Source organism: Echeneis naucrates, chromosome 24, assembly GCF_900963305.1.
Source record: "Echeneis naucrates chromosome 24, fEcheNa1.1, whole genome shotgun sequence".
In the NCBI taxonomy this organism is placed as follows: Eukaryota; Metazoa; Chordata; class Actinopteri; order Carangiformes; family Echeneidae; genus Echeneis; species Echeneis naucrates.
The window spans coordinates 16,351,330-16,375,674 of NC_042534.1; the positions used below are offsets into that span (position 1 = coordinate 16,351,330).

The window sequence follows — 24,345 nt, forward strand, 5'->3', positions numbered from 1 at the left end:
AATCTTTTCTATTTTATTTTATTCAGACAATATTACCCGTGTCCTCATATTTACCCATGTCATCATTGTTTGCCTGTATCAGATCTTAGCTCTGGATAAGATGACGGTGGAGAGAGTGTCAGCAGAGAGGAGTGAGTGTCTGCAGAGGATTGAGCATCGGGCTGTGCAGGAGCGACTGGAAGCAGAGAAGAGACAGGTGACATTAACATCACTTGCCTTCATCCCTGTGCAACTGCAAATTTTTATGCTAAATAAATGCGGCGTGAACTGAACATTCACTAACAGTAATATCATCTCTGTGTGCCCTTTAAGCAGGCGTCTCTGGTCAGCGAACTGAAGAGCTGGTGTCTGTCTAAGCTGCAGAACATGGATGTTCACTTCACGGGAGACCCCAGCAGCAGCAAGCTGCAGCACTCCTCCTCTCTGGCTGAGGGCCTGAGTGAAGCCGACGGTGCCCGACTCACCGTGCTACCTGCTGGGCACGGGAATGGCTCACTTTGCCCAGAGGTCCACAGCAATCCCATAATCCTGGACTCCTCTGTGGCTGAGGCTGGCCCAGCCAACCACTACTTTGTGGTTCATGCAGAAAGCTCCCCAGGTAATACCTCAACAAACAGCTCACTGCATGGAAACTTTGACATTACACTGAGCCCAAATGTTTTACTTGTTCTATCTGTAAATTACTGACAGGACGATGATGTTTAATTTTTAGCACAGAAGAAGAAAGTCTATTTATGTCATTCAGTCATTCAGTTTCAGCTCGTTGAACTAATGTGCCAAGCATAAGTAAAAAAAACAAAACAGGGTTAATGTCTAAATTAGGGCTGTGTGAAAGGTGAAAAATAAATTCCAATTATTTTTGACTGATACAATTTCATTTTATTTGGAAGCAGAGGATGTGAGGTGGGTGTCTGCTCACCCCACACAGGTGAGGCTGACCACAGGACTACCAGCACTAAGAAGCAGGCTTAGAGATCCAGGTTTAAAGCTGATTGTTGCTGTCACCAGTCTTAATTCGCACCAACTGTTTATGAAGGCAAACAAAGAAAACACCATTGAAGAATTTGTGGATGACTTTGTGGTGCCAACATTTCAGTAAACAAAGACAAAGAGAACCAATTGAATCTTGTCCCGTAACTCAGTTGATATTCTGTCAAGGAAATTGAGTGACCTCCTCTGCACTGTTTCTTCTTGAGACTGTTTAAGCTTTAACCCTCTCTAAGAGCACATTGGTTGTTCAGAGTGATTTATTCTGCAGAGTAGAAAGCTTCAGAAGATCATCATTTAGATCCCAGTTTCTTTTCTGGAGGGAACCAGAGAAAATGCACTGATTTGTTCATGGGCTGATTAGTATGATAATACTATTAGTAATGGAATAGTGATGTTGTTCATTGTTTTCTGTATAGTTGAACCGGCTCTCTCTTTCGTTGAACAGATTGTGATAAGGCACAAAATGCAGATGTGGCCTCCCCTGCAGTGACCAAGAGGTCAGTGTCATCTGTCCAAGTGGTGCGGCCCAAAGAGCGTTTAGCCGTCTGTGCTGACAGTCAGAGGAAATACAAGGACCTGCAGGACGTGGACACGGTGGCGCACGGTGCCAGTGGGGGCAGAGGCCACGTAGCCAGCAGCTTATCTCCAGCCACAGAGCATCGCAGCAGGAGTGAGGCCAGGCTCCAAGACAATGAGAAGGGACGGGAAAGAGGGCGGCGTCATAAAAAGCATTCCCAGAGCATGAGTACCTCCAAAGGGGCCCAGTCTCTGGAGGTCTTTGGAGACAAGCCCAGTGAGCCTACCTTTGCCCAAGAGAGGGAGAACATGCACGCCCTGGAGGTGACTCAGTACTTCTTCGAGGCAGTTTCGACTCAGATGGAGCGCTGGTATGAGCGGAAGGTGCAGGAGGCTCGTTGGCAGGCTAACGAAAGGGCTCAGGCCGACAGAGCTGCTCTGATGGAAAGGATCGCCTACTTGGAGGACGAGCTGCGTCTGCTGAGGACTGACAAACACCATGACAGCTAACATACAACTCAGCAGTCGCTGATGGACTTTACTGTACAGACCACACTGAGCCACTGTGGGATCACATTTGATGACACAATGATGTGAATCACAGGCTGTGGTGCCTGGACCCACCGATGATTGAAAATGTCACATGCTTTCTCGATGGTTTCCATGGCAGCAGTGGGACTAAAGAAACAGGGGCAGCTCATGTTGTAAATAAGCAATGCATGTAATCTTGATGTCCAACTATAGATCTGATGTGCCATTTAGACAAGTGAAGCCAATGAAGGCCAGTGAAGTCATGACAACCGATCCTCTGAGTTACATCACTGAACTCCTTCACCCACTAAGGTTCAGCCATCAACAGACACGTCACCATCAGCACTGTACATCTCTCTGCCCAAACACACACACAAAATCTGCTGATGTGTATAACACAAAAACATGTTAAAACATCTAATTTCTGCTCCGACTCCTCAGACATAAATATGCTCCGTCCTATCGTGAAATCTGCCTGCATGGAGGGAATTACAGTTTAATAAGCTTTGTCAGTATCTGGAGGCTGGAATCAGCCTTGTGATGTTAACTGCTTATTTATGAGAATGCAGTTGAAGTGACAGTAAAAAACCCTAGTGAAGGTTTTGTTTCAGTATCATGTATTAATATTTGATTATGCACCATGGTGTGATTTGTGCAGAGATTGGTGCGTGATAAAACAGACTTTTACAGGCTTAGATGCAATTTATTTATTTTAATTTTTTAAATACATTTCTTAACAGATACAGTTCAAAAAGCAATAAATTAACTGATTCCTGGACATTTAAAGCAAACATTTACACACATTTATTCAAAGAGGCAGCTGAGAAATGAATGGACAGTGACCCCTTTTGTCACCACTTTGTAATTTCTCACCTGTCTTAATGTATATGTGTACACACAGACACAGAAATTCGTGACATTTTGTTATTTGGGCTGGAAACAATTATCTCAGAAGTGAAAATAAGAGTTTAATTTCATATTTTTTGTACTCATCTCTTGTTTTATTATGTAATTATTTAATTTGAATGGTGACTAATTAAGTGTGTCACCTCAAATGAAGGAGCGTGTTAGTTGTCCCTTTCTTTTCCTTCCGTTGTGAAAAAGGGCTGAGTTGAATCGATAAACGGTGAAACACTGTAAAAGGGCATCATTGTTCAGCAGCCACAGCCGATCCAGACTCCATAAACCTGTGAAGCACACAGCCACTGACACACCATCCTCTGACTCCAACCACACCATGTCACTGTAGGAGCTGTGTCTTAGTGAGTGTGACAAACAAAGGATAAGCATTTACAGTTAAAATAACAGACTGTACAGCACACGCTGGCTCCTTACAGTCCAAAGCCACCAGCCAAACTCTGACTACCTATAATCAGGTCTGCCAGAATCCCCAGTCAGTCAGGTTTGCCTCTTTAGAACGATACTGCCAATAAAGATGAACTCAACCAGAAGCTGTTGTTGTGAGTTAGATCGGAGTCATTCGGTCTGACGAGGCCAGAAAAGATTTTACCATTAAAAACAATGATTGTTTTTCACCTGCCTGTCGTTTCGTCACTTCCTGCTTTAATACATGAACAGTACGCTACAGTGGTCTGAGGTCTCTTCACCCGAACTAGTCCAGATCGGTCCGGATCAGGAGCTCTCAGACCTGTTAGCTTCTGGCCAAGGCCAGAGACTTCCGCAGCTCCTCCAGGTGGTTGTTGGCTTGTGTGATCATCATGCGGATGGCGTCCTGAAGGAAACAGCAGAGGCACAAACAACACGCTCAATGGCTAGCTTTTTTCTGGAGCCTTCGGGAAACACGGACGCAGAAACTGCACTGGACATAATGTCTGCAGGGTCAGGATCGGCCATCTGTACCTGGTCTGTGGCGGACTTGTTCCTCTTGAACTCGTCTCTCGCCCAGTCCCGGAGGTACTTCCTGTCCGCCTGGTCCGGCACCTGCCGGATGGTCCTCAGCATGTTCCTGTAAATCCCCAAGACCTTCTGCCTCTGTAAGAACTGAGACACGGCGCTTTTGTCTCTGTGGACACTCTCGGACACAGTGTGTAAACCAAGCCAACTTAGTGTTATTTACCTGTTTGAGGGACAGAGCTGCCGAAGGTAACCTGGACACCGCCATGTTGGACGCCTCACAGCCGGATGTTGTGTTGATGTAAGCGCTCAGCTCGGTGTTTGCTGCCCCCTGGAGGACGGAGGACAGAGCTGACGGGTGACCCCACAGACTGCTTTATACTGAAAGTTATTACACAGGCAGAGCTGCCTCTTCACTATAAGACTGTTCTGGGTTGAAAGCATCAAACACATCACATTGCTGATCCCTGCAGGGCCTGGAGCTGCTCTCCGATTAAAGCAGATTATTTACAGTCCAGGAGGGGAAATTTGTCTCAGTGCAGTTCACACATCGTGACATTTCAGGACGTGTGGACTGAGAAGTCACTTTTCTGTCACTATTACTTACACATCTACAGCGTGTATGTGCACGTGTGTGTGTGCGCAACACGTCCACGGATCTATGAAGACATCAGAGACTGAGCAGCGCTGTAAACTGTTTATTGTCAGGATGATTCGTGTTTTTAACAAGTTGATGTGATTAGGAAACCATCTCCCACTCACATGTGCGTCCGCTTTTACAGAAAATAGGTAATAAACATTTTCAATTACACCTACTCCTAACAGACATGGTGCTGCACTGCGAGCACAAGTCAAACAGTTATGGATGGAAGATCAACACAGCAGATATTGTTGTCTCAAAACCACAAAAACTGGTCGTCCTGGGGCTTTTGTTCAAAGGTCGAGTCTGCACTCCCTGTGCTTCAAAGTGCTCCTAGAGATCCTGACAGAGCTGTGGCAATGCACCATCCATCACTCCGCCCCCCTCGAAAGCCAATTTAGGTCTGAAATGAGATTTGAAACTTCTCCCATTCCTCTTCCAAGGCACATTTAAGTCTCTCCAGCATCGCTCGCAACAACAGCACCGTCATGTTCCAGTCCAGCTCTGTAGACCTGCTGTTGTGTTCATATTGAAGACGATGTAGTGACCTTTGCAGCACTGACTATAACATCCACAGAAACGAACAAATGACTTCAGTGGGGCGGAGGGTTGGGGCCTATTGTACAAGGTGGACAGAGGTATTTACCAACTTTTCACTGAGGTGGGTCACACGCAATGAAAATCACATTATTTTGTTTCTATCATTTCATCTGAGACGTGCAAGTTAAAGCAATCCTTGTTACATTACAAAAGAAACAGTTACCCTGATAACAAAGATCAAAAACAGCAAAAGGGCTATTAAACTCTACTAAAATCTACAGTAAAAATAAGAAAATAAAGGCACATGTACAGCGGCACATCCATCTTTTGTTGTTTTTTTTTTCTTTTTTTTTCAGTTCTGGTTGAAAAGCCAGCAGCAGAGTGGCATTGTGCATTTGGTTGCCGCCTACTTCTTCCTTCCTGTGAATCATGGCATCTGATTGGTCTACTGGTCTGCCGCCGTGACAAGTTCGAACCACTGCCGGAGTGCGTCGCTCAGGGTCTCTGGCAGTGCGTTGACATCCCGCAAGATGATGTAGAAGGGGAAGGGAAACTCCTCCATGTAGGAGCGTATCTCTGGCAGCTCTCCCGGCCCTTTAAATATGGGAACCTTAATGTCCAGGATGGAGTCCTGCAGCACAGTACATGTTAGTGACACTGTGTGAGCAATTATGTAGACAACATACAACTGTCAAATCATTCTACTCTCACCCGTGAGTTGGGGTTGTCGAGGACCACAAAGATGACAAACACGTTGGCACTCCGTGTGGCCCGCACGGCTGCCCTCACCCGTTCCTTCCCCTCCAGGAACAGCCCCCTCCCATCAGACACAATCACCAGTAGCTGGGCAGTCTCTGTAGGGGGTGTTTAGAAGTCAGAGTTCAACCAAATGACATGCTGTGAATCAGGCAGAAACTGTAAAAATCTATAATCAGTGATGTCACACAGGTTAAATCACTCTGGGTCTTTGTGTTTGAGAACAGCTGTCACATCAGCCGGTCATGGGCCGCTGCGTAGAGGACTGAACTTTGAGCTCATCAGTTTTATTGACTCTGCTGAACGGTGTTGTGTTCCATACGGTTCTTTACCTGAGTTTATAGATCCTGGAATCTGCTGCCGAGCTGCCAGAAACATTTTGGTACACATCTCCAAAAACTGAGACAGAGATGAAGAATCAGTCACATGTTTAACTACGAGCTGAAGAGTAAACACACAACGGAACTCATCTACATAAAAGAGGAAAATGTAAATGAAATGACATGGATTCTCCTGCAAAGAGTCATGGTAGACATGATACAGCATGAAGAGTTGGACTGCTGTTCATCATCTGACCTGAACCTGCTTCACAAAGACAGATTGTACTGTGGCTTATCTAAACGTAGAGGAGGAGGGGCGGGGGGGCACCTGTGCTATCCTGGTCTTCTTCTGCTGGAACTGACACAGTCTAAGGATCCGGGCCCCAGACTCGTCATTGAACTGCTGCTGGAAGGGGTGAAGCAGCTGCACCTGCTCGCCAAAACTGCACAGACAGCAAACGCATGAGCCGGTCAGAGAGTAACAAATTGCAGCGTGATGTTTTGTCTAATAGCTCCAGTTAAATCAGCTGAGAAAGAGAATGCTCTGACCTGCACACTGACACCTGTCCCACCTCCAGCAGATTCAGAGCGTTGATGATCACTGACAGGGATTCAAACGCCAGCTGCAGCACAAGCGCGCGCACACACACACACACACACACGTTAGATTTGTGCTGGATGAGCTGCAGCAGTGTGAGCTGTGACAGCAGGCTGTGCTACCTGTTTGGAGTGGTTGTCCACCATGCTGGACGAGTCGTCAACAGCCAGACAGATTTGGTACTCTCTTTTGCTGGGCTTGGTCCTCCTCAGCCAGATCTTGTCTTTGCGGAACTGGCTGGCGATGTAGGGGATCACCTTCCTCATGTTCAGACGCTTCCCTGTGCGGTAATCTCCTCTGAGGAAAGATAATGCCATCGTTAGTTTACTGTGCTGCTGTGAGCGAAGACACAATCTCTTGAAGCCTCGGCCACGGAGACAATGATGTGTCTGCGCCTCCGTCTCCCCTAACACATAATCTAAAGCTTCAGCTGTGACACTCGGCTCCCAGCAATATAGGCCTGCTGCTGTCATGATGATATCATAGCAGCAGCATTAAAATGACAGCTTCCATATATAAATATGTTTTTAATAATTTAAGAAACTCCATGTGGAGAGTGAGACATTTTCTGTCAAAGATTTAGTCCAAAGATTTAATGTCAGGCATCAGCATCAAGACAGAAGGGGGAGCAATCACTCACTGATATTGTTGTCATTCCTTCAGCTGAATAAAGAAAATCTTTTATCCATGAAGAAAAATGGAAAATTGATCTGGTTAAATCAGTAACTGTGTAGGATGTGACGCTGCTGTCGTCACTGATAATGACGTGCTGTGCTGCGGTGTGGTGCACTGACTTGAGTTTGGTGGCCTGAGTGGGCTCCAGGATGAGGCGGAGCTGCTCACACAGCTGCTGAGACAGAGCTGAGGTAAGAGTCTGGTACTGATGCCACATGGAGGCCGCCGCAGTTTCCTGCAAAACAACGACAATGCGTCACAACTAACACAGGCAAACACGCTGACACACCTCCCAGGTCACCAATACCGTTATTTTTAGAGACTGTGAATTTATTTGTTTCTTTGTTTCTTCTGCTCATTCTTGTGTCTGGTGTCCACCAGGAATGACAGTGATGACAAAGTCCTTGGAATGCTGGAGAAAGCTGTTTGTTACAGATGTGATCACACACAGATTTAGATCCAGACTCCTGTGTCGGCCTCACCTCCTCCTGGGCTCCTGGAGTCAGTTTGTGCCAGGCCTCCAGCTGCAGCTCCATCTTTCTCCTGATCTCCTCCGGGTCTGTCTCAGCCTGCTGCAAAAACACACACACATACAGCAGTGGTTTGAAAAAGTAAGTGAGAAAAAGTTGTCTTCCAGATGATGAGAGTCGATAAATAAGTGAGTAAAACAGATATGACTTTCCACCTCATTGGCTTCCAGCAGCAGCTCAGGAACAGTGTGGATCGTGGACTCTGTACTTCTCTCTGCTTGCTCTTCTCTGGGATGTTGTCGGTCCTTCCACTTCTCCTCCTCCTCATCCTCTTGCTGCCTCTGGACTTCCATCTCTCCACTGTCTGCACCTATAGAAGAAGAAGAGGATACTTTACAAATCTGATCTGACCTCTTCTGCAAAGGTTATCTGTTGTTCTCGAGTAAAGTAGCAGGAGAGGAAGACGTGTTCACACCTTGATGAGAGGCCTTCGAGGAGTCCAGCTGCTCAGGCTTCAGTTCCTGAACCTCAGTGGCCTGGAGGTCTTCTTCCTGGTGCTCTGTTTCCATGGCCACATCCTCATCGTTTTGATCTTCGTCTTGGTCCTGCTGAGCTCCAGCTGCCTTCTGCTGATCTGCACTGGCAACATCTGGACACAGAAAGAACAGTGAACACCACTGAGCTAAGCGGTAGACCATTGTCTGCTGCTCCTCTTGCTGAGCTGAGTATCCAGGTGAGTACTGACCGTATGTCTGAGTGTCGTAAGCCGCCTCTCCCTGTCTAATGTGCTCGTACAGATCTGAATCTTGCTGGGCGTCGTTGTGCTTGCTGTCTGCACTTCTGTCCTTGCTGCTCTCCACCGTACGCAGCCGCTTGTTCACGCGTTCATTGTAGTCGCCGGTCGACCGTTCATTGTCGGCCTGACCAGGTTTCCTCTTAAAGCTCTGGGAGGGTGCAGGACATAAAGAAAGACACTGGTGAGATTGACAGAAAAACAATGGGAGACAGAAATCATAAATGTGCTCTGAGGGCTTGGTCGTACCTGAGTCTTGTTCTGAGTCTGTCCCTGTGAAGGCATCCTGGCTGTCAGCTTGGACTGGTGGCCTTCTGATTGGCTAGCATCAGCTGCTCCACTCCCGTGCTCCTATCACACAGCAGGGACACAGCAGGGACATCTCAGAGTTCATCTTCTGCAGGGAAACTGCAGGGAGCCTAGAGGAACATTGCTGCCTAACAAGAGGACCCTGCTGGTGGACTTGGATAACTCACAGTTGGTCCTATTCAATAACCATTTTCACTTGTTGTGTCAACTTTCAAGTGATATTTTTATTATGAGTTTCATATAAATCAGTGTTGTTGAAGTTGAATAAATTGAAGTTAATAAACTTGCAAATTTAGGTTCCTTTATTATGATCATTGTTGGGATCAATAATTATTAGCCAACAGAACAGCCATTTTATAGAACCTTTAATAATATTATATTTAGAATTTTATATCTATTTGATTGCACTAATTAGTGCATATCTCTTAGAACTAATGATTTGTAACTGAAATGTGTAACTTTACATTAGGTCCTCTCATTTAACCAGCATTTAAAACCTGAAGACATTCACATTACTATCAGATAAAAAAACAAACCTCAACAACAAACCTCCTTCCATTTTTAAAAGAAATTAATTCTGATAACATTTACAAAATCACTACTTTGGGCTGTTTTTCCATGTTCATATGTTAAAAATAGGTTTTATAGCAAGAAGGTGATAGATGACAGGGTTCTCACCAAACACACTGTTCTATTTATTATACTGCTATTGCATATTAATAAACATTAAAAGTTAAACATGCTGCCTCGGAATATCAATTCATGTCTAGCTCCTTTATTTGAGTATAATAGATAAATAGATAAAAAGCTGAGAAATAAATGTGCTTGGAAAAAAAAATTCTCTGCATATAAACAAAAAACACAAAAAAATTTTCTTTAAAACATTTATGTTTAATTATATATTAATTTATGGATCACTGGACTTGTTTATTAAGCAAGTCAGTGCCAAGTGGGAGTGAAGCATACCTCTTTAGCCTGGTCTCTCTCTGATGCCTCTCCACCCAGCTCCACAGCTGAATCACTCTGGAGGTTCTCCTCTCCTGTCTGACCATCTCTGTCATGTTCCTTTCTCTCCGCTGACTCTGGCTGCTCCTCATCCTCAGCCCCACCTTCCTCCTCTTCCTGTGAGCATGAGAAATCAAAGGAGTGAAACATAGAAACAAAAAAAAACTGAGGAGAATCTCTGTCAGTCCCACAGCAGATACACACACCTTTGGCTTAGGACCGTTGTCATTAGGAACTTTCAGATCTTCATCTCTTCTTGCTTCCTGTGCCCGCCTCTCCTCCTCTTCGTCTTTCTCAGCAGAGTCCTCATCACCTTCTGCCTTCTCTGTGTCTCCCTCCCCTCCATCATCCTCTTCAGCCTTCGGTTCCTGATCCTTCTCCTCCTCCGGTTGGTCTGACTGGCCCTGCTGCGTCTCCTCTGCTCCCTGCTCCTCTTCCCCATCTTCCTCTCCATCACCTTCTCCATCTTCCTTCTCATCCAGCTCCATGGCCTTCTCGTCAATGTCCAAAGGATTATCCTCTGAGGAGGGAAACATGTCAAATTCTGTTTCACATACAGCCTTAAAGGGACCACATGTGGGACATTAAATGTTAGTATTAACTGCTATAAATATGGTGGCTGACGAGGGCAAACACATGGCACATATAGAGACAAGACAAAAATAAAAACAAACTCCCCCAAAACAGGGGGACACTATAGTTTGCATTTCTTCAAAGATCCACTCATTCTTGTTGGGTGTTGACAGTTTTATCTGCTGACAATTAAATCTACAACACAAAATGAGGAAAAAAAACATGGAAACTCAAAATGGCAATGGAGAAAGTTTTGAAAGTACTAATCCTGATATTCAATAATGAACATATTTAAAAAGTAGATTTTTAGCTAGAAAGTAAGCAAACATTTATTCAAAGGTTTGGACAAGTTTAAAAGTGTTACACAGAGCAAACTATTTCCAGCCTTTTTGCCAATCCATAAAGAGCATGAAAGCCACTGTCAGATCTCCTGGGCTTCAATCAGGCCTCAGTAAAGCCCCAAGCTGATCTCGGATCTGGACTGAGGCCCTAACCAACTACTAAGAGAACAAATAACATACCTTTCAAAACTTCAAAATTTCTGATTCTAATAATAAATTTTTTTAGATGTCGGATTGTTGACGTTCGTTCGTCAACAGAATGTAATCATAGAAAGGTACACGTACAGTACTAGTCAGAAGTTTGGACAGACTTTCCCCATTCAAACGAATTGAAAGTGTGTCCTAACTTTTGACTGGTGAGGTATGCAGCCTGTTGTTGTGTATATGTGTGTGGCTTTGTGGTTATTGCAGATCACTTGAGTAAGGGGATACATCAGTGAAGAATGAAAAACATATACAGACTTTGATAGCAATGTAAGAAAGATATATATATAAAAAAAAAACTCACCTTCGCCCTCCCCATCGTCTCTGGCCTCCTCATCCTCATCCAAATTGAGGTCCTCAGGCAGATCCATGGCCTCAGGTTCGGGCCTCTTGTCCTGCTGACCGTGGTAGGGATCCACTTCATTCTCGTCAAACTCCCTCTGCGACACAGCGAGAGCTCAGGTCAGACAGGGAAGTGTTGGAAACGCCTGACACTAACCCTGTTACCCATGTTACCTCATCTCCCTGCTCGTGGATCTTCTCTTTCTCCTCTATGTCCATCTCCTGGTCTTTGTCCTGGTTCTTCTTGTCTTTGTTGGGGTCTGCAGCATCCAGGTTGTCATCTTTGGCAACCAGCTCCGATTCACCCTAGCAGAGGATCAACAGTGACAACAGTGACATTTGACCACATCAAGCATTTTCTTCAGAACCTTCTCAGGGACTTCATCTGCTGTACCTGGTCCATCCCCTGGCCAGACTCCTCCTCCTTGTCACTTCCTTCCTCCTCCTGATCATCCTCATCGTCTCCCCACATCCTTTCATCCAGAGTGTCTGTCTGGCCTTCACCCAGATCACCCATCTTTTTGTCCAGCTCCTCCTCATCCTCTTTCTCTGAGTCTTCATCCTCACCTGTAAATTCAACATTTTTGAGGCTTTTCCTGACAAATGTTTTCATCTGAACCTCCTGCACTTAACGATTAAATGGTCGTTTGAATGGTCAGCTGCTGACCCTTTTCAGCAACAAGGAGGAGCTCCAGCTGTTATGTTCTCCCCATAGAGTGGTAATTTGTTGTGGGTTGACATCTTTTGTGCCCACCTAAGCCCCTTTTACAGCCAAATTAGTCTAATCAGGTTTTAAAGGCAGGTACACCAGCCAGACAGTGTCACCAAATACAAATAAAGAGCACAGGCACAGAGATGCAGATAGAGGACAGAGAGTGAGCTGCAGAGTGAAGTGTGAGTTTGTTTTTACAACTTATCTGAGGGCTGCGGCTCAGTCTGTGATTGGTGTAGCTCTGCTGGAGCTGATAAATATCTGCGAGCAGGAATGAAACCCTGCATTACCTGGTTCGTTCTCGTCCCCGTCATGCATCTGGCCATCAAAGTCCTCTGACATTTCTATCGCATTGTCTTCTGCCTTGATATTCCCTTTATCCTGTTGTTCTTCCTTTTCCTGACCCTCCTGAGATGTGTCCTCCACCTGGAATAAAAGAATGTCAGAAATATCTTCATGAGAAATGATGGGCAATGGTAGGCTTTTTTGCTTGATTTTAAAATCAAGCACCACATCTCTGATGACCCTTCATGTCCCCTAGAATAAATTTTCTCTGAGTTCGCAGAATTAGAGACAAGCAGCCTTTAGCTTCTCTGTGTTTAATTTGTGGAGCAAACTCCCTGAACACCTGAGATCTCCTGACACTGTTCCATTAGGCTGAAAACAGCATTGTGCATTTGCTTCTGTTTTTTTAAGTTAGTTTTTTTTAAATCACTGAATCACAGATTTTTGTTTTTGCCGTTTAATCTTACATTTTAAATGTATTTCCATGCACCTGTAAAGCATTTTCCTACCTTTTACTTATAGGCTAGCTGTTTGGAATTAGGCTCACAGAAAAAAAAAAGTCTCAAACTTCTGGAAATTGTTGGAGTTTAGCCTCCATGTCAACAGGCCAGTGCGACAATCTGAGTGATATGACCAGCAAACGATGCGGTTTCGTTTTTCTTCTTTGGATAATATATTTTAAAATTGTGCTACCACGGTTTCCCAGAGCTTTGCACCACATGTCACAGCCTGAAGTAACCAGGGAAATTTTCATAACAACCTCAGCTTTGAGTGAGTCACATTTATTCCTCTCATCACCTGATCTTCATTCTCGATCTTGTCACTGACGTCTTTGTTACCCTCGCCCTCTCCTATGCCGCCACCTTCATAGTCATGAAACTCTGTGGCACCTTCTCCATCTCCACCGGCCATCAGCTCCTGAGGGAGGCAGAAACCCTGAGGGAGCCAGAGCAGATATTTAGTCACTTAATAATACCCCTGATGCTATTTGACAACAAGGGAGAAACTTTTGACGTGTCTGCACCTTCTGAGCGAGGTCTGTGAAGATGCTGGCGAGGACAGACAGCAGTTTGCCCGTGCTCCTGTGCACTCCCAGTGACACGGCCATGTAGTAACGCACCAGGTCAGAGTAGATCCCCAGCAGAGGCTCCAGACGCACCAGCATCCTACACGCCCTGTCTACCTCCTAACAGCCACAAGGGACGCATTAAAGACAGTGTGACATGAACTGTGAAGTGTTCACAGACTTCATTAAGAAAAGATAAAGAGGTCAAAGCATACATGAGTCAGTTTGTAAAGTCAAGCGTTAATATTTTTAGTGACTGGCCCTTTAAAATGACTGTCTGTCCTGTGTTTGGAGTACCTGGAGCTGTGCTTGTTGACAGGTGTCTCTGTGTGTCATCAGGCTGACAAGCAGCTTTTGCAGCCTGGCATTCACATCTCCCACACTCAGAGCCTCCACATCGGCTTCAAGGCCCTCCTCCAGGAGACGAGCCAGGTGGCCAGGCTTCAGCAGGTCATCCACAGGCTCTTCATCGTCCTCCTCCTTATTGGCCTCTGAAATATTAAATAAGTGGAATCAAATAGGGGGCAGCAAGGCAGCATAGTGGTAAGTGCTGTTGTCCCACTGGTGACCTGTCCAGGGTGTACCCCACTCCCTCGCCCAGAGTAAGCTGGGATTGGCTCCAGCACCCACCACAAGCCGAAAACGGATAAGAGGTAGAAGATGAATGAATGAATGAATGAAATCAAATACATCTATAAAATGTAGATCTCCATGTGGTGCTTTAATATTGTATTCAAAAACTGAGCCTTGAAACCAGTCTTGAGGAGTATTGGGACGTGATGTCACAACAACACAGTCACTGCCCTCAGCAAACCCCCAACTCCACCCAAACCCTCACCTGGATCCACCCTTCATCTGTACGGGGTTTAGTTTTTTGAGTGTTTACCTGAAATCCTTGGAATATTTTAACTCTATCACTCAGGCACTCACAGAAATCAGTCAACTAATCCGATTTCAGATCTGCTTCTCTGATTGGCTGACTGATCTCATTAGAGAGCCAGAGATATTCCTGAGAGAGGAAATGCACAAACTACATTTAGAAGCTTTTTGATTCCTAAAGCCAGAAATATCTTCTTCTAGATATTAACATTTGAAAACAAGATTTTTAGAAGCATACTTTTTTCTATTTTACTCCACGCGGCTGTTTGAAGATGCTCTAGATGAGAACAGTTTTTGATCAAGCAGTGATTGTGTAAAGTGATGTTATAGTTTTAGATCTTAATGATGTGTTCAGTGTGATTTTGATGTGGCTTGTTTCTTGCAGATGGCACAGCTGGCTCACTGCATCATTCTCACCTCTCTTGATGTTGCCATGCAGCTGCTCTTTCTGTTGCTCTCTCTCCTGTCTCTTCACCACTGTCTGCACAGCACACAGCACTGTGTTTATGTTTGTCTCCAGCTCAGCAGAGAACTCAGAGCAGAAGAGTGACTGGTGATCTGTTCAACACAGCGAGGAGGAGAGGAAAGTACCAATAAGAACCAGTTTTGTACTATTAGTGCTGCTTATGAACAGCAGCAGCTCCTGTATGCCCAAAGGAAATCTGTTTGCAACTTCCAAAGAGATGATAGTATCAGGATGACTGGTCAGCGCACTCACCCGTGTGCTGGTGTCCCAGGGAGAGCAGCTGGGTCTTCCAGGTGGTAAACTCAGTGATGTCGGCCTCCACTTGTCCTCTGACATACTGCAGGCTCTGAGTGATGGCTGGCTGGCTGTCTGCGCTCCCCACACTCATGGCTGGGATAAACAGCTGCTCCACACTGGGCATCTGAGCCACTACAGCCGCCAGCTGGTCGAAGCCTGAACAGCACGTTCCAAAATGGTTCCTGTGGAAAAAGAATGTTGTCAGGACTGTCGGCATGCTGCATCAGATTTCAGACAGACTCCTGAGTGTTGTGCTTTACCATGTGTGCAATACTCTCTCAGAGGTCTCTCGAGCCACAGTATCCAGCTCCACCTTCAGGCTCTCCGTCTGCTTCAACATTGCAGTCACACACTGGTGTAACTGGCACCAGGCGGCATCTCCCCTCCTCATCAGACAGCCTGGGGGCTGACGCTGGGCTGCCAAAGGAGATGGGCACCTCAGGGTGTGCTGTCTGCAGTTACTTGTCTCCTCCTTCTGCTGGAGGTCCTCAGGGCAGCACTGCAGCAGCCAGGCTACCTGCTGAAGGAGGGTGGTGCACTGGGCAGCCAGTACCTGGCCTCTGCTGACCCAAGCCTGCAGAGGGGCCTGGGGCGGCAAGACACAACCTGGGTCCTTGCTGTGGCCCTGGAGGTGGGTCTTGATGCCTTGTATGCTGCTGGTTAGCCTCCTACAGGTGATGAAACATTAAAAGGGAAAATGTCATCCTCCAATGACTAACAATAAAATAAGGTGGTTAGTACTAAGTACAACGACTTCAGTTTTGTCTTAGTTCAGAAGTAAAACATTGCAGGTCATCCAGGTGTTTATGTCTGTTTATGTCTCTGGATAACATTGCCTCATGGAAGCATAGAGCCCGAAAGGAATCTGGTCTAAAAGATGAGTTGATGGTTTAGATGACGAGACTATAAAAACTAACTCGGACAAATTTAAAGGGGAAAAAGATTCCAAATACAGATCAGGTGTTGCAGTTGGTTGAGAAGCTGCTGCATTTGTTTGTGGACTATTGCCAGTTGTAGGTAGAAGCTGTTGAATTTTGGGTTAGGGTTGATTGTTATAATTTTATTAGTAAAAAAAGCCCATAAAATCATTGCTGCTGAGAGCTAAAGGAATGACTGAGTTATGACTCTGTCAGCCTGGCTACAGTAAGCCTAGGATAATCCTTTAATGTTATATATTTAATAGCTTATTTAAGTTGGAAAGCTGATCAATATTGTAATTTAATGTTATTATATTTGTTATTTGGTTTGTGTTTTTTTTTTTTTAATGAAACAAACATTCCAACTTGATCTTCTTTCAATTATAATTACTCTCAAAAAATACATCTTCATACAAAATACCAAAATATTTATTTGAAAATGATCCTATTTAAATTGCTAACCTGAAGAAAATGAAATTTTATTATCATTTTATTCTAACTCCTGATAAATCTTTTTGGATCTGTTTCTGAACTAATCACATTTTATATCAAGGTCAAGAAAAGCAATTAAGACAGAAAAACAAAACAAACAAAAAAAAAACCAAACAACAAAAAAAAAAAACAAAAACAAAACAGAGGCACGTTAATCTTCCAGCTGAAAACAGAATTTTCCTGCTGTGACATTAATATTAGAAAAACAACAATGTTAAGTGTCTTGATGATCTGGTCCTGACCTGAGGCGGATCCATCGCTCAGTGAGTTTAGCGAACCGTTGTCTCTGCCTGAGGAGCAGCTTGAACAAGTGGGAGGAGAAACCTCTGCAGCGCTCCACATTTCCTAGGCCAAGCTCCTGCAACCAAATAATACTCGCATTTCAGACTGCAATACCAAAATACACAAATAACACTACACCAAAGGGCCCATGTTGACCTTACTGTGACAGAATAACAGAATGCTGAATAATAAACTCAGCAGAAAGAGAGTATGCTGTGCCTCACCTTTGCAGGGTGCTGCAGAGCAGTCAGCAGGGCTGTTTTCCTGGCCCACGAACGGTAGAAGTACTTCTGACATCCATCCCACGCTGACAGCAACTCTGTGAATAACCTGCAACATGAAGGATACAGCAAAGATGGTGCAGAGAGGCGGTGGTGACTTAGTAATTACTTTTAAGATTGCTAAATATGAGTTAATGTTAGCCACCAGGAGCATGGTCATACCTGGCAGAGTAAATCTGCAGAAACAAAACTGATTATTGCCATTTACATTAGCCCTTCATTTTGTGGCAATTATGGGATAGCGTCTCTTGCTTTGAGCTTACACTCACAAGTGTCATGATAATATTAGGTAAACAAGTAGTAAACTGATTATTTTACACAACCATCTACATCTTGTCGGTCAGCTGTCAGTGTACAGTGTGTGTTGATGTGTTTGATTTACATGCTCTCAGCTTGCTCCTGGTTGCTGACTGCAGACAGAGCAGTGTTCATCTCCAGTGGCTGAATACACAGAGTTTTTTCGGGATCAGCTGTTCTGTTCCACATCAGGCCCTTACGGTACGACAAACCTGGATTTAAGATTTGAAACAGATGAATTGATTAATGATTTTTGTTTCTGAATAGTCCAGTCAGACTACTGTGGCATGCCCCCCTGTGAATGTGAGACGGAAAATCACCTATTTCTGTCAGCATCTTGAACAGATCAGACAGAGCTCTCTGCTTCTGCTGCAGGATGTGCTTGACCTCAGCCTTTTGTTTCTCTTTCTCTGCTGACATGTCAGTTGTGAGGCTCTGCAGGTCCTGCAAGTTGCTGATGACTTCACCTGAAGAGACATAAAAAAAAAAAAAAAAGTTAAAAGCCATCTTGAGAGGTACCAATGCTTATTATACACTGAAGCACCAATGTGTTGCAAAACAAAGGTAGGGAAAAAGGCCACAAGCTCAACAAGGGAATCAAATGTAGATGTCCTGCAAACAAACACAATCACATTGATCACATTTCTATCCATTTTACACATGCAAAGGCCGTTTTTAACTTGCTACTTCTTACTTATTTCTTCCTATATGTGAGGGAGTGGACATAATTTTTACTCTCATCAGTTTCTCATCAGCAGCAATAATATAGACATTTATTGTGTATAAGTGGGTTCCTTGCCAGTGAAACAGTCCAGGTCTTCAGTCAGCTCGGGTACTGGGTGGTTCTTCAGGAGTTGGACACACATTTTCTTCATCTTCCTGGCCAGAACAGGCAGACGTCCCTGGAGAGAAGACGCTTCAACTCCTTCCTCCGGGCCCTCATTCTGACATACAGTTTATCTCAGGTCATTTACAATCACACAGTAGACGTCAGTACATTATCTCATGCGAAATGAAACATATAAAATAAAAGGAAAAAATTCATTAATAAGATGGCAACAATGGTTCAGGAAACACTGAGTGTCCTCTATGAGACTTGTACCTGCAGATCTCTGCCTTTCCCGGGCAAGGTGCTCTTCAGTGCCCGGTGAACTCGGTGGACTGGTGTATCTTCAGGATTGGAATCTTGACTGTCTAAGCTTGTGCTGCTTTCCTGTTCCACCAGAGCAGGTATACTGGGGCCCCTTAGCACCTCCTCGAACTTCTTGACAAACTTGAACAGAGTCCTGAGAAATACATGAGCAGAGTGCAGCAATAAGCAGACTGGAAACATATGGAGCAGTTACTTAAAACACAATGATCGCTTCTGGTTACGGTCCATGTCACTTCAGACTATGATATATGTGAATTAGACATTAAGGATTAAGAGTACTTTGTCATTCCTAAATTCTAGCTTCTTATTTTCTGAGATCAGTGAACATGACTTTTGACCTTGAACCTCCCAAAAAAATCTAAACAGTTGATCCATCAGTGCAATTAGAATTAGATGTGTTTGAATTCTCTCCAACTGCCAGAAGGTAAAACTATTTCTTACCGATGTGTTTTTTCCACTGACTGTTTGATGGACCAAAAACTGATGTCATTCCACTTAGAGATCTTCACAAAGTCCTGAAAAAAGCATGTTACAGTTGAATGACCAGTATGTTCAAAGGCATTAATCTGAGATGTGTGTACTTATAACCAATGAAACTAATAAATACATTTGTGTATATATATATATATATATATATATACCTTGAGCTCCTTCTCAATAGGTTGTCTGAGTTGGCTGATTTTAGTCTGGATGGAGTTTGAGAACTGACTGTAGTATCTGTGCAGGTTCCACAGAAGATTTGACAAAGACTCTGTGAAACAGAAGGCAGTAAATGACACGTCATCTCTCATAAAGGTTGCAGTCTCTCTAACATCCCAGAACAACAGATACTATATATGTAAGTCACGGTCACAGGTCAAATACTTTGGAGGTCAACAGATAATTAATGTGTGTATGTAAAACCAAATGACCACTCATGGAGCAGCAAGGATCATTTCTGTGAAAATAAGGGGCTTGATTATTTATTTATTTATTTAGTTGAGAAAGTTTTTTAGACAAAAAACAAACAAACAAAACAAAAAAACCCTAATTTTCGATCAATTCATAGATAAAAAAATAAAATAAAATAATTGATCTTGTATAAAACAAATTTTCCTTCTTCTTGCGTTCAGGGATGTTAACTAAGGGCCCCTGTGATCATGTATTGATCAGTCAGGAGATCAAAGGATGTGTCTATTACTGTAACAAACCTTAATATAACACAGCTATACAATCTTGGAAACCCCAAATATTTATCTTATGTAATTTCTCTCCACATATTAAACTTGACCATTTCTATTATCAAAATAATAAGTTGCACTTGTTTCCGTCATCCACAATATGAGGACCTCACCTCCTACAAAGGGGACTGTTCAACAGCCAATAAAGAGAGGGGGAAGAGTCACTGTTGTCTATGACTCTTTGAATATGCAGGCCACATATACGAATGCTGTGTGAGGAAACATGTATATGTTGTATGGTGCCTTGTGCAGGACAGAGTGGTGGTGCTGACCTTGTCCAGGCTCATTGGAGACAAGAAGGAGGTGGCAGTGGAAGCTTAGCAGCATTGCCAGGCGGGTGTGGAATTCACCCAGGGGGGAGCCCTCCATGAAGGCCTGGAGGGTGGAGGATACTGAGGAAAGGGAGAGGCACTCCACCTCTTCCTTACCTGAGAGGACAGTAAAATCTGTGTAAGCTTGTTTTACTGGGATATCCGTCCTTATCATTTTTTTGTCAAGAAATTATGATAGACTTGTTACACAGCAGTGTGGGGTATTTATTTATTACTTGTATTAGTCTCCATCCTCTGTTCCTCCAGATACCTCTCCACCAGTTGGTAAATGGAGAACCAGTGCTTGGTTGAATTCTCAGTGCACCGTCTCATTGCATTGTCCAGACTGCTGGACCAACAACTAATGCACACAGTGACAGGAGAATGTACATTGTAAGCATGAAGACAGGAAACATCAACATGACAGGGGGTTCAGGACTACATTTTAAAAAGTCTCGTTACAGTTATCATCTCAAGAGTAACAGACCAGGTTTCACCCATCTGTGTCTTACCTGAGTTCCAGTTTGCGCCACTGAATTATGAGCTGGGTGACTGGTTCCAGCTCCTTGCGTAGGGAGACCGAGCGGCTGGCGTTATTCTCCCAGTCCTGAACACAGAGAGAGAAAGAGGTGACAACAATAAGCAAAAAGTAACATTATAGGAACTTAGACAGGCAGCTAATTACATGTACCAGTTCATTAAGAGATGCTAATTGTTTCTGGTTTCAAGCCTAAATGAAGCATAAATGTGAAATTTTTTTGTTTATATTTTAGTAATACAAACACAATAGATCACCTGTGCTTTACTGAGCAGAATCTCCAGACCGTTAAGGAACTTGGCTAGTGGACTAGCCAGACTGAAAGCCAAGATCCTTTCCATCACCACGGTCAGCTGAAAGCAACACACACAGGATTACACTTTATAATAACATCATAAAGCCCAGGCCTAATTTTATTTCTGTGATGAAATTCTTATAACCATCCCATGGCTTTTGTGTTTTTGGATATTCCACTGGTTCTATTGAATTCTGTACCATTGTATTTTATTACATCAGTGCAAAGATCTAGCAAATCCAATATTTCCACAAAGCAGTTGGGTCATTCTACACGAAGACAGCTCCTCAAGATCCTCAGTATAATGCATAAATAGCACAGGGCCATCAGGAGCTGGGTGTAAACAGGTAACAGACCTGTATGAGAGCAGGGTGATCAGGCCAGTCTTCCAGTCTCTGCTTCACTGCCACACCCAGCTGCTCCAGAACAGGGAGGCAAAGGGAGGCCTCGCTCGTGTTGGGCTGCTGATAGAAGTCATAGGGTCCCTCTGAGGTGACTACCAGACCATCAGGACCGCCTGAGCCCTGCACCGCGTTCTGCAGGAGGGTGGAGAGCAGTAGTGCACTGCCTGTCATCTGCTGGTCCAGTTCAGCATCTGGCGGAAAGTGCAACAGTGGATGTCATGATCCGGTTTCCAATTTCAAGAAATATTTTATTCACATTTGTATATTTCTGCTTTGCTGATTCATCTACAATGTCATTGACCAACCAATCAGATGATAGAAGCGTGACATCACAGGGGCAGCAATCTGATAGGAGGAGACCAGGGCTTTGATAATGTCTTTGCTGTGATTGGCTGTTGTCATGCTCTGGTACCACAGTGACCGGGAATATCCAAGGCACAGACGCTGGTGCACCTGGACCACTGTGTTCATGGCGGCTGGAGACAAGAAGCCACTCTCAATGGATTCCTCCTGGTCTGTTGCCTCCTTCTCCAATCCTGTGTCTGCTGGTGACTCTAGGCTCGGATGGGACATGATGTCTGAAAAGTCCTAACCAAGAGGATGGACATAATCAATAGTCTGAGAAGGCCCTTTCTATGCTTTCTATCTAACCACCTGGCCATTGGGTGTGAGGATGGTCAGAGGTGTGGGAATGCACACATTTTCATCTTTCCAATGTAAATGTCCAAATACTAACGTATGTTTTTTTTTACTTTTATGTGGTTTGTATAATCTGGTTTGTGTTTTATAGTTTAATCTATCATTTGTGATGCTGCCATTTTGCTGCTATCCGTGTGGCTGCTATATTCATCAGGTTGAGCAAAAACAGACCTTCCTCTAAATGTTTTTCAGCATCAAGACAGTCATGAGTAGATATGAGTGCATACCTTGTTGTATTGGGGGAACTGGCATCTGAAGTCCTTCTCCTCCTGTTCATCCTCAGTCAGTCCTGAGCCGTGCAGTCGACTGCGGCTGCGGTACAAACTGGCCTCTTGCTGCTCTCGCTCTCTCCTCCGTCTCTCCTGCTCATCCCACTCATTCACCAAAGCCTGAGGAACAGAACCATGACAAGTCAGCACAGAGGCAGAATTCAGATTGGAGTGAAAAATTTTAGAAAACTGATTTTATAAAAGAGACTATGGGAGAGACTATTACAGACAAAAATCAAAGGTCTAACCTGACAGATGTGTCTGAAAAGGCTGTGTGCCTCAGGGCTGAATTCTCCTGTGGACAGGGTGTGACACTGCACATGTAGCAGAGCATTCAGAAGCAGCGTGGAGGACTGTGGGACAACATGCTCGGGGTCTTGTTGTGGCAAAAGCGTCAGTAGGCCCCGCAGAACATCCATACATGCTGTAGAGCACAGGAAGTCTGCTCGGGCCAGGTACGATGGTAGACTGGAGGACACAGAGGGGAATGCTAGCAGGCAGGACACCAGCTTGGGCAGACCAGCCACCAGCGTGAGTGAGGCGGCCAGCTGGGAGGCCACAAGCCTCATACCGTGCCGGAGTTGAAGAATGCCGGTGCGCACGGGACCGACCACGTCAGGGTACAGGGGATAATCCTCCAGGAGCCTCTGGCAAAAGCGCTGCTGGGAGTTCTGCCAAACAGCCTCCTCCTTCAGCAAATTCTGAATCATTGACCTGGATCTGGAGGAGTCCTGCAGGGCCTTCAGCAGGTGAGACAGCAAGTCCTCCACTCGAGATACCTGGCCAATGCTACAGAGGTAGTGCTGGAGCTCCTGGAAGAGTCGACCATACTGGGGTTCATGAGGGCGACAGGCCTGCTTCCTGGAAAGCTCTGCTATCTGCTCCTTCACCTGCTGCATACGGATCCACAGATACCTACACCCGCAAGTCATAGAGGTCAAAGGTTAGTAATTGTAAGGGCAGGAGCCCAGCACCCTCACCAGAAATGGATAAGTGGTTGAAGATGAATGAATGATGAAAGAATAATCCTAAATAAAATGCTTAGTGAGCACATTTCTAAAAATATGAAAATTAACTGAATAATTTACAATGGATTTGAATAAAATAACTGTTTTGACTCATCTGATAACCTTTTACTGTGTGTTGTTTCTTTGAGGGTTAGATACAGTGTAAGGTGCATCACAAGTGATTGAAACTTTGCAAGTATGTGTTTACAGTTTGCAGACATCAATTAAATGAAACATAAGTGCTTCAATTATTATTTGTCATCACTGCTCTATTTTGAATTTTTATAATAATATTTCTCATGAACAAAGTAAACTCACTGAACTCCCTTTTTTATAATAAAACAGTTGAAATTAGGTCATTTCATAAAGCCATTAGAAGATATGTGCTGAGCTCTGACCTGATTCGGGGATGCTGGAAACCATCAGTGGTGCTGCTCTCCTCCAGCTCTGCTCCAGTCATCAGCTGAGACGACAGGCTGCGTCCTCTCCACTCCTCCTGTAGCAGAGCCAACTGGAAGAGACACAGAGGGACAAGCCAGCCATCAGTTCAAGGTGCTTCCAGGTTTCTAGATTGGCCTGCAAGTGACTTTTAAAATTAATACACATATTCTGCAGCCAAGAAATCCACGATACTCTACTTGTATAGAGCTGTCTTAGTTTCATCAGTCACTCCACTGGTTCATCACCCATTCAGTCGTCTATACAGTACCTTCTACTCCCACTGACACTCAAATAGCACTGCTACAATACATATGCACATCATATATGGATGCGTATGTGTATAGTGGGAGCGTAGACTAGAGGAGCTTGAGATCGAACCATTAACTTTTGGCCGACAACCTACTGGGACTGAGACATTCTTTCTGACTGCGCTGTAGGAGTTAGATGAATATCTCACTACTATATGTGGTTGATATTAGCTTGTTGAGGATATACTACTATCTATTTGTTAGTTGCTGAGTAACCTTTGAGAGATGAGCTATAAAAATGAAGCTAGGTAACTACAGTGCTGCCATGA

The 24,345-nt window shown here is 44.4% G+C and overlaps 3 protein-coding genes across 7 annotated transcripts in view; 1 reads left to right on the plus strand and 2 right to left on the minus strand.

Moving 5' to 3' along the window:
• The window catches only part of ankrd6b (ankyrin repeat domain 6b), a 32,248-nt gene extending 28,682 nt beyond the window's left edge, over positions 1-3,566 (plus strand). For 2 of the 4 annotated variants that reach the window (XM_029496817.1, XM_029496815.1), the window contains 3 exons: positions 83-196; positions 313-598; positions 1,436-3,566. In XM_029496817.1, the coding sequence (XP_029352677.1) occupies positions 83-196; positions 313-598; positions 1,436-2,016 (981 nt within the window). In that variant the 3' untranslated portion in view covers positions 2,017-3,566. The remainder of the gene's footprint in view (positions 1-82; positions 197-312; positions 599-1,435) is intronic. The other 2 variants (XM_029496818.1, XM_029496816.1) reach the window with 1 other exon arrangement.
• Positions 2,731-4,172, minus strand: lyrm2 (LYR motif containing 2). Its single transcript, XM_029496819.1, has 3 exons — positions 4,115-4,172; positions 3,898-4,038; positions 2,731-3,769 (listed from the first exon to the last, which is right to left on the minus strand). Exons 1-3 carry the CDS (start codon positions 4,157-4,159, stop codon positions 3,689-3,691), a joined length of 267 nt encoding a protein of 88 aa, XP_029352679.1. The 5' UTR covers positions 4,160-4,172; the 3' UTR covers positions 2,731-3,688.
• A 409-nt stretch (positions 4,173-4,581) lies between these two features.
• The window catches only part of mdn1 (midasin AAA ATPase 1), a 55,016-nt gene continuing 35,252 nt past the window's right edge, over positions 4,582-24,345 (minus strand). Inside the window, exons 62-102 of one of the 2 annotated variants that reach the window (XM_029496017.1) lie at positions 23,726-23,838; positions 22,569-23,235; positions 22,279-22,440; positions 21,658-21,940; positions 21,305-21,543; positions 20,911-21,006; positions 20,628-20,722; positions 20,352-20,476; positions 20,077-20,232; positions 19,226-19,335; positions 19,026-19,099; positions 18,534-18,717; positions 18,231-18,375; positions 17,752-17,898; positions 17,517-17,643; positions 17,078-17,183; positions 16,814-16,929; positions 15,423-15,830; positions 15,118-15,344; positions 14,817-14,957; positions 13,818-14,011; positions 13,479-13,640; positions 13,253-13,390; positions 12,460-12,595; positions 11,852-12,024; positions 11,632-11,763; positions 11,420-11,555; positions 10,204-10,517; positions 9,959-10,114; positions 8,933-9,034; positions 8,636-8,834; positions 8,366-8,539; positions 8,106-8,260; positions 7,903-7,989; positions 7,540-7,655; positions 6,868-7,042; positions 6,697-6,770; positions 6,476-6,590; positions 6,160-6,226; positions 5,783-5,925; positions 4,582-5,702 (exon numbers count right to left, since the gene is read on the minus strand). In XM_029496017.1, the coding sequence (XP_029351877.1) occupies positions 5,517-5,702; positions 5,783-5,925; positions 6,160-6,226; positions 6,476-6,590; positions 6,697-6,770; positions 6,868-7,042; positions 7,540-7,655; positions 7,903-7,989; positions 8,106-8,260; positions 8,366-8,539; positions 8,636-8,834; positions 8,933-9,034; positions 9,959-10,114; positions 10,204-10,517; positions 11,420-11,555; positions 11,632-11,763; positions 11,852-12,024; positions 12,460-12,595; positions 13,253-13,390; positions 13,479-13,640; positions 13,818-14,011; positions 14,817-14,957; positions 15,118-15,344; positions 15,423-15,830; positions 16,814-16,929; positions 17,078-17,183; positions 17,517-17,643; positions 17,752-17,898; positions 18,231-18,375; positions 18,534-18,717; positions 19,026-19,099; positions 19,226-19,335; positions 20,077-20,232; positions 20,352-20,476; positions 20,628-20,722; positions 20,911-21,006; positions 21,305-21,543; positions 21,658-21,940; positions 22,279-22,440; positions 22,569-23,235; positions 23,726-23,838 (6,855 nt within the window). In that variant the 3' untranslated portion in view covers positions 4,582-5,516. Of the gene's footprint in view, positions 5,703-5,782; positions 5,926-6,159; positions 6,227-6,475; positions 6,591-6,696; positions 6,771-6,867; positions 7,043-7,539; positions 7,656-7,902; positions 7,993-8,105; positions 8,261-8,365; positions 8,540-8,635; positions 8,835-8,932; positions 9,035-9,958; positions 10,115-10,203; positions 10,518-11,419; positions 11,556-11,631; positions 11,764-11,851; positions 12,025-12,459; positions 12,596-13,252; positions 13,391-13,478; positions 13,641-13,817; positions 14,012-14,816; positions 14,958-15,117; positions 15,345-15,422; positions 15,831-16,813; positions 16,930-17,077; positions 17,184-17,516; positions 17,644-17,751; positions 17,899-18,230; positions 18,376-18,533; positions 18,718-19,025; positions 19,100-19,225; positions 19,336-20,076; positions 20,233-20,351; positions 20,477-20,627; positions 20,723-20,910; positions 21,007-21,304; positions 21,544-21,657; positions 21,941-22,278; positions 22,441-22,568; positions 23,236-23,725; positions 23,839-24,345 lie in introns of both variants that reach the window. The other variant, XM_029496016.1, reaches the window with a different exon arrangement.